Source organism: Phalaenopsis equestris, unplaced genomic scaffold, assembly GCF_001263595.1.
Source record: "Phalaenopsis equestris unplaced genomic scaffold, ASM126359v1 Scaffold000202, whole genome shotgun sequence".
Classification (NCBI taxonomy): domain Eukaryota; kingdom Viridiplantae; phylum Streptophyta; class Magnoliopsida; order Asparagales; family Orchidaceae; genus Phalaenopsis; species Phalaenopsis equestris.
The window spans coordinates 3,613,273-3,620,723 of record NW_018164644.1 but is presented as its reverse complement, the minus strand read 5'-3'; the positions used below and the strand labels follow the sequence as shown (position 1 = coordinate 3,620,723).

Below are 7,451 nucleotides of genomic sequence, written 5' to 3'. Positions count from 1 at the left end.
TCGTCGGATCCGGTTTAACTTACTTTGATCATACAATGATGAACTACTTTATCAACACGGAATCATAATTTTCCATTAACAATAAAATTTGGATTATTACATATGTAAACTATCATGTTAGATTAAACTAAGTCTTAAATATCTTATTGTTGAAGCAAGATCTGTTCATGAATCACATCTAAGGAATATAGCTTAAGGAAGGAGAGAGGGAGGGGAGGGAGGGGAGGGAGAGAGGGAGAGAGGGAGAGAGAGAGAGAGAGAGAGAAATGAGTGAACAATAAAATAAAGTATCAATCATGATTTATTCTTAAAATGAGCTCCCTACTTATATGAAAGAAGAATATAACGTGACAATGTTACTTTTTTGCCCTTGCTTAATTTAAAGTGGGTTGTAGAGAGTATTTTTTGTATTTTACATGTATGAATTTATTATCCGTTGCTCTTTGGGTTGGTCGACTAAGCTCAATTTAATTTGTCTCGATCGACTAAGATATTCCGCTCGGTTGGCTGGGATCAGTTTGGCCTGCTAAGTTTGGTTAGTATGAGTCGATCGATTAATATGGTTCGGCTATCAATCCTTAACACCTAATGAGGGACCTCTGGATGTCTTTGGGGTAGTTGGATATGTTAAGGAACCAAACCTTCCCTAAATCGAACCATTGTTCTATCCTCCGGTCACCTTCGACCTATCTCATGGTTCTGTCCGTTTTAGTCTTATCGGCTCAGACAACTTCACTCGATCAAAAAATAAGGTCTCATAATCTTTTATTATTGAGCTCTCCTTTGTCATTCTATTTCCTCCTTAATCGTCAGATCTCCTCATAATCAACGCCAACACACTTTTTACTTAGACTCACAAAAATTCTATTGATTTGAATAAACAAAAACAATGACAATAAAATATACGCTCATTTATGCAGCATAGAAAAAAAAGGTAGTTAGCTTAATGCTAAGGACACCAATGAATGCTGCCATGGAAACATAAATTTGTTACTTTAGTAGAGACAAACAAATTCATTGGATTATTCCTACCTTTCTACATTACAATTATTATTAAATTAAGTAATTTAAGTCTGAGCGTAGAGATTTTTAATGAGATCTCATGCAAAAAAAAAACTATAGAAATGTCTTCACTTGAAGCTAACAGTACATACAAAATAAGAATTATTCCAAATTAGGTGGTTTGCATTATTTAATATGTTAAATTTCATAATAAAACAAAAATTTATCTTTCAAGTTAGAAATTGTAAACATAAAATTTTGACATCTGCAATCATCGAAATCAACAAATTTTGTCCAAAAGTTAGAGGTCAACCGTAGCAGTGGGATATGCAATTTTTTTTTTTTTTTTTTTTTTAATTTTGAAAAAATTTATTTTAATTGCAAATACACACTACTGATGACTTATCTAAAATCTTGAATTAAGGGTCTGTTTGGGGCAGTTGTAGCTTATTGAATAATCTGATGATAAGCTGATTAAAAATAATCTGTTGATAAATTAGGTGAGATGACTATTACAAATTTTAATATTTTTGGAAAAGTCAGACCGCTGCCAGAAAGCTGCCACCGCGACTAGATAGGTGCGGTGTTAAAACGCTGTTTTCAGCGTTTTGAAAACGCATAAGCTGTCAAAAAGCAGTTTATCCAAACAGGTTAGGTGCATTTTCAAAACGCCACCGCACCAAATAAGCTACTCCAAACGGACTGTTAAGAATGTCTTAGTTGGAAGACTAGCTAAGATTACTTGCATATAATGGGATATAAATTAATGTTGCATTTTCAATGATTTTAGTTGGGAGAAAAACAATCTTTTTTTTTCTAACTTCTTAAAAAACAACACTCAAAACTTCTATTTACAAAAATAGGATCCAAATTTTAAGAAATGTAACAAAACTATTAATTCTAATTATCAATGATTTATTAAATTTTTTTAATGATTTTGTTTATTGCATATAAACATAATTCATTTAAAAAGTTATGGTATTTTTGCAAATAAAAAATATTTGAACAGTATACATAAAAATCTTCCAATAGAAACATCAAGGGCAAATTTTTAAGTGGGACACCAAGGCGTGACCCCAACTAGCACAACTAAAATAAATAATGAATTGGGAATCTTCAATCACATGAATCTACCAATAAATAAAGATACCAAAGAGTACATGATGGATTTATAAAATAGATAAATTCTTAGATATGAAAATGCAATCCACACAATGATAAAGGATGATTCATTTGTGAAATCAAGATAAGAAAACTATTTTGAAAGCCTAATTATCAAACCTTCAACCAATATGGATTTATTCTAAGAGTTTGTTGTATGATCTTCAATTTTTAAGAGTTTTAAATAGCTTATTTTGAGTGAATGATATAGAAAAGCTCTTCGATCGCTTTTTAACTTGAAAAATGAATCAAACTTATTGAAATGGACTTCCTGATGTCCACAATATTTTCTAATAATCAAACTTATGTAATATTATAGATGAGCTGATTCTTTTTTAACTTTTTTTTTTTTTTTCAAAAATGGTATTTGATGATGGTTATGTGTTTCTCACGGGATGATCTACTCTAGAAGTAATAGGGGAAAGAATATTTTGAGGTCTACTAAATATACTATCTCTCTCATTCAGATCATGAACAATACTAGCGCATCCTTATCACCCATTTCATACCATCGCTAGTTATCAGTTCACCATACCATTCTCTAGATTACTTAGATCACATCATTTTAGCAATATTTTCTATCATTGTCATCATCTTATAAATATACTACTATATAATGTAGACATAGCTTACATCTTGTCCTCCTCCACTATTGTCTCACATCCATCTCTATTAACTTAATACTTTTAAGAGTTTAAAAAATCCTTGTATATTAATATCCATGAATTCAAAAGTTTTCATGAAAAGGATATATTTAATGCATAATTGAATCAGATAAAAATCAAGTCTAAAGAGGCCAACATCAGTAATTTAGATTGTTGGGTTTAAATATAAATGATGTCTTAGCCTAGCTAGTAGTTCCTAGACTTCTATGCTCGGCATCAACAAGCCTTATTATAGACCTAGGTCATTTTTGGAGGCAATTTAAATGGATTTATGCACAACTTAAGATGGCATGATTTTTTTTTTTTAATATTGTATAATAAATAAAATCAAGATTCTAATTATGAGAGTTTGAGTAGGTCACTTCATGCTAATAATTAAATTTCACACATTAACCACAAAATAGAGAGTCATGAGCCAAAATTTATACAAATGTTATATTTTATATTTTTTTTATAAGTACAAGATATTTTAATGAAAAAATTTTTTGAGAGCCACACCATTATAGCAGAGCTATATATACAAGTGCACCCAGTAAGCCCAAGCGAATAGTTGGACATGTAAGTATAAAAATTATATTTAGAATTTTATTTATTGAGCGTTATATGAGTGTTAATGCATTAATTTTCTAGAATGAGTTTACAAGTTCCATATAACATACAAATTCAAACATCTTTAGGAAAACACCTATGATGCTTATGTTTCAATACACATTATTCAAACAATACAATAAATAATGAAATAATAGATAATTACAATAACTTAAAAATTTTAACATTGAAATGAATGTGATACAATTAAAAAGGGAAGCGATGTAATAGCAATTGGTAAAAGATGAAAAGAAAGAGATAAAAGAAGAGGAAGAGAGTTAATCACAGAAGGTGTTAATGAAAGAGAGTGAGTTAATGAAAGGGAGATGTGAAAATTTTAATTTTTATACTTTTATGTTTAATAATAAATTTTATATTTCATAGTTAATTTTAACCATATATTTAATGTTTAACGAAGAATGAATTATAATAGATAATTAACGTGTTTGACTGCTTAATATCATAATCTCACTTACTAAAATTTAAAACTTGATGCAATGCGTCACAAGTTATGATGTGAATATCGAGAGGCAATTTCTTAAGAAATTCTTTTTATATCAATTAGGATGATTAGTTTTTTACCGGAATGATGCCCAATTTCTTAAGAAAAATTTAAAATTTTCATCATAAACAGAGATAAATATATATAAAAGTTACTTATCGAGAGGCAAAATTGATTGATTTATTCATTAGAATATACATAAAAAGTTTTTATATATTTGCCATCAATTTTTTTTATTTCAACAGAAGCTGATTTCCTTTTATGAATCTATCTTTATTTTCGACAAAATTTTTTATCAGTAAATTTATTATTTTCTTATGGCATGCTTTATCAATTATATCAGCAATATTTTAATGATTTCAATCATGTCAAATTGGTCAGTTTCATAAAATAATTTGTAATCAGTATTAAAAAATATATTTTAAAAAAATTTAAAATGATTAAACTTATCAGACAAATTGTAGGTCAAAATCATATGTTAATCAAAATAAATATTAATTATCCATATATATATATATATATATATTCTAATTGAGAAGGGTAGAGGCATACATAGATGTAGCAACATAGTAATAATTGATAGATAAAACATTAAATGTGAGATCCACTCATAGTTTTCTTTTTCTTTTTTTGGCATCATCATATAAATAAAACTTAAACATCCTCATATAATAAACATATAAATAAATGGCATAGCAAAGTTGTAATTTTTAATATCATATTATAAGCTGACTTATTGTAAAACTTTTAGTGTGGAAAAATCTCCACCCTAACATCTCTAAAAAGATTTCTTTGTAGTTGACCAAAAAGAACTCTGCCATGGAGCATGAATAAAGACCAATAAATTATGAAGTACTTGATGCATATAATCACAAAGACTTTGAACTAGCCTAATTTGTAGGCCACATACTCCTCTAGATACAACTGACACACTGCATCTCCTCCCTGTCAACATCAACCTCTCCCATTTCCTTTTTCCAAGTCCAACCTTGAGCCACTCTTCCCTCTTCCTCCAAACAGCCAAAACCCTACTCCACAAGCTCAGCCCTATGCAATGTTACACTGCACTATTATTATTATTATTTTTATTATATAAAATGATTATTTTATTTGATATTCTAAGAAAAAAACGAATTATAGATAAAACAAATAAATAATAAAATTGCAGTTATGAACTGTAGTTGCCAATGAATGCGGCTAAACCTTCATCCTCTTTCAGCTCCACACTCGTACTTGCGTCGACCAATTCCTCGCCGATTCCTCGTGAGTTTCGCTGACGTGTGCGCACTAAATAAGAGGCCGCGTTCCACGCGGAGCGTAACCCGCCCAATCGGCGCCCGGTTCACGTGGGTCCCACTGACCAGGCCGCCGATGCGGGCTCTGCGGCTTTCTGCGGCTTCGCGGTCCCTAAGCCGTGGCCTCGGGGGTGTTTCGCGCGGCGGAAACGTCACCTCGGACGTGGGCCGGGCCAGACCGGGCCAGAAGTGTGGGGACATGGCTGCCTGTTCGATGCCATCAACCCTCCACGTGTCATTAATTTAGTTATTGTGGGCCATGCTTCATTGATGGGCCCTTCCGAGATCCGAGCCTGCCCCCACTCCCAGGCCCTCGTCTCGCAGGAAATTTTATCGATGGGCGAGACCCGGCCAGCCCACATGCGCACCAGCAGCTTCTAATAATACTAAAGTGAATGCCCCGACTCTTTTCTATTTACCACGAGAGTGCCACACTACAATGCAGTTAATTTTTCAGCCTGAAGTGGTGAAATAGTAATTAAGAGAAAGTAGGAGGTCATTTTTTTTAGTCAACCACAACCCGGGCTTGTGGGCCATATTGAAAGGACAGGCCGGGCCGGGCTGTATGCTGCTGGAGCAAGCTGAAGACAATAACGCAGAGAAAAAAGCGGGGGGAGAACGTGCGGGAGATAAAAGCGTTGGATGAACTGAATGGTGGAGCCCGCCATGGGCCTACCCACCGCCCATGCGCACTCTGTCCGATTATTTGAACGGAGAACCTAAATCTCTCTCCCTCCTTCTATCTCTCTCTCTCTTCGCTTCCCCTTTACAATCCACAGCTTCATCCATTGACCTAACCCTTTCTTCTCGAAAGCCTTATGGCAAATAGAACCATCAGAAGAGAGCTCTGAGCATGAAATGAGACGCACAAATTCTACATCAAAATCAGATTTTTATCATTTCATGGTGATGAAGACAAGCTAACAACGCATCAGGAAAGCTCCAACATCTCAAAGTCGTCTCCTTTTTTTCCCAACTTTCATCTTTCCCGCATCTGCAATTGGATCCTCTCCATGGATCCGATCACCGCCTCAGCACACGGCCACCATCTCCCCCCATCTTTCCACACCCGTGATTTCCACCACCAGCTCCACCACCTCTCTCCCCAACTCCACCAACACCCCAAATCAGACGCCGATGACTTAATCCTCCGCGGTAAAAAACGCGAGAACGCCGACGAAGACAGCTCCAACAACCACAGCGGCGGTGAGGGCAAAGAAATCGTGCAGGTAAACGGTAGCGACGGCGATATGATGCGTCGTCCTCGCGGTCGTCCTGCCGGATCTAAGAATAAACCGAAGCCTCCAATAATAATCACTCGCGACAGCGCCAACGCGCTCCGTTCCCACGTTATGGAAATCGCCGGCGGTTGTGATATAGTAGATAGCCTCGCATCGTTCCGCCGGCGAGGTGTTTGTGTGCTCAGCGGCAGCGGCACCGTTACTAACGTGACGCTCCGGCAGCCCGGCTCGACTACCGCTGTCGTTACACTTCACGGCCGGTTCGAAATTCTATCGCTTTCGGGTTCGTTTCTGCCGCCGCCTGCACCGCCGGCGGCGGCGGGGCGGGACTGACGGTGTATCTGGCGGGAGGGCAGGGGCAGGTGGTAGGGGGGAGTGTTGTGGGGCCCTTGATAGCTTCGGGGCCGGTGGTTATAATGGCGGCATCGTTTGGAAACGCGGCGTATGAAAGGTTGCCGCTTGAGGAAGACGAAGGGATGGGAGTTGGAGGAGGGGGAATGGGATCGCCGGGGATGAGGGAGGGGGAGGACCGCAGGGGTTATTTCATGGCCTGCCGCCGAATCTATTGAACAATGTGCAGATGCCGGGGGATGCGTATGGATGGGCTGCGGGAGGAGGAAGGCCATCTTTCTAAAAAAAAAAAAAACGTTTTTTTTTTTTTTTTTTTTTTTTTTTTTTTTTTTCCTTATATTCTTCTTCTTAAGCTTCTCTTTGTTTTGTTTTCTGGGTTTGTTGGGTTCTTAATTTTTACTACTTTTTAGCTTTGTTATTGTCCTCCTATTTTTACTAGTAGTAATGATGGATGTCTGATTTAAGGAAGCTTGGTAATGAATGAGGTAGCTTAATTTGAGGTGGCAGAGTCCATGAGAGAAGCTTCTTGTTGCAGTGAGTTCTCTATCGGTTTCTTTCTGCTGCTGCTTTCGAGACTTTGAAGCAAAGGATAAGCAAGAAAGAGGACAACATTAATAATCCATTTGTTCCATAATTGCTACACAGG

The 7,451-nt window shown here is 36.1% G+C and overlaps 1 protein-coding gene across 1 annotated transcript; it reads left to right on the top strand.

Annotated features, from left to right (window-relative positions):
* The first annotated feature begins 5,870 nt into the window (after positions 1–5,870).
* Positions 5,871–7,110, top strand: LOC110022755 (AT-hook motif nuclear-localized protein 26-like). Its single transcript, XM_020721847.1, is given in 3 exon segments — positions 5,871–6,775; positions 6,778–6,988; positions 6,991–7,110. Coding segments are annotated over 3 exon segments (858 nt in total). The 5' UTR covers positions 5,871–6,226; the 3' UTR covers positions 7,089–7,110.
* Positions 7,111–7,451: the final 341 nt, after the last annotated feature.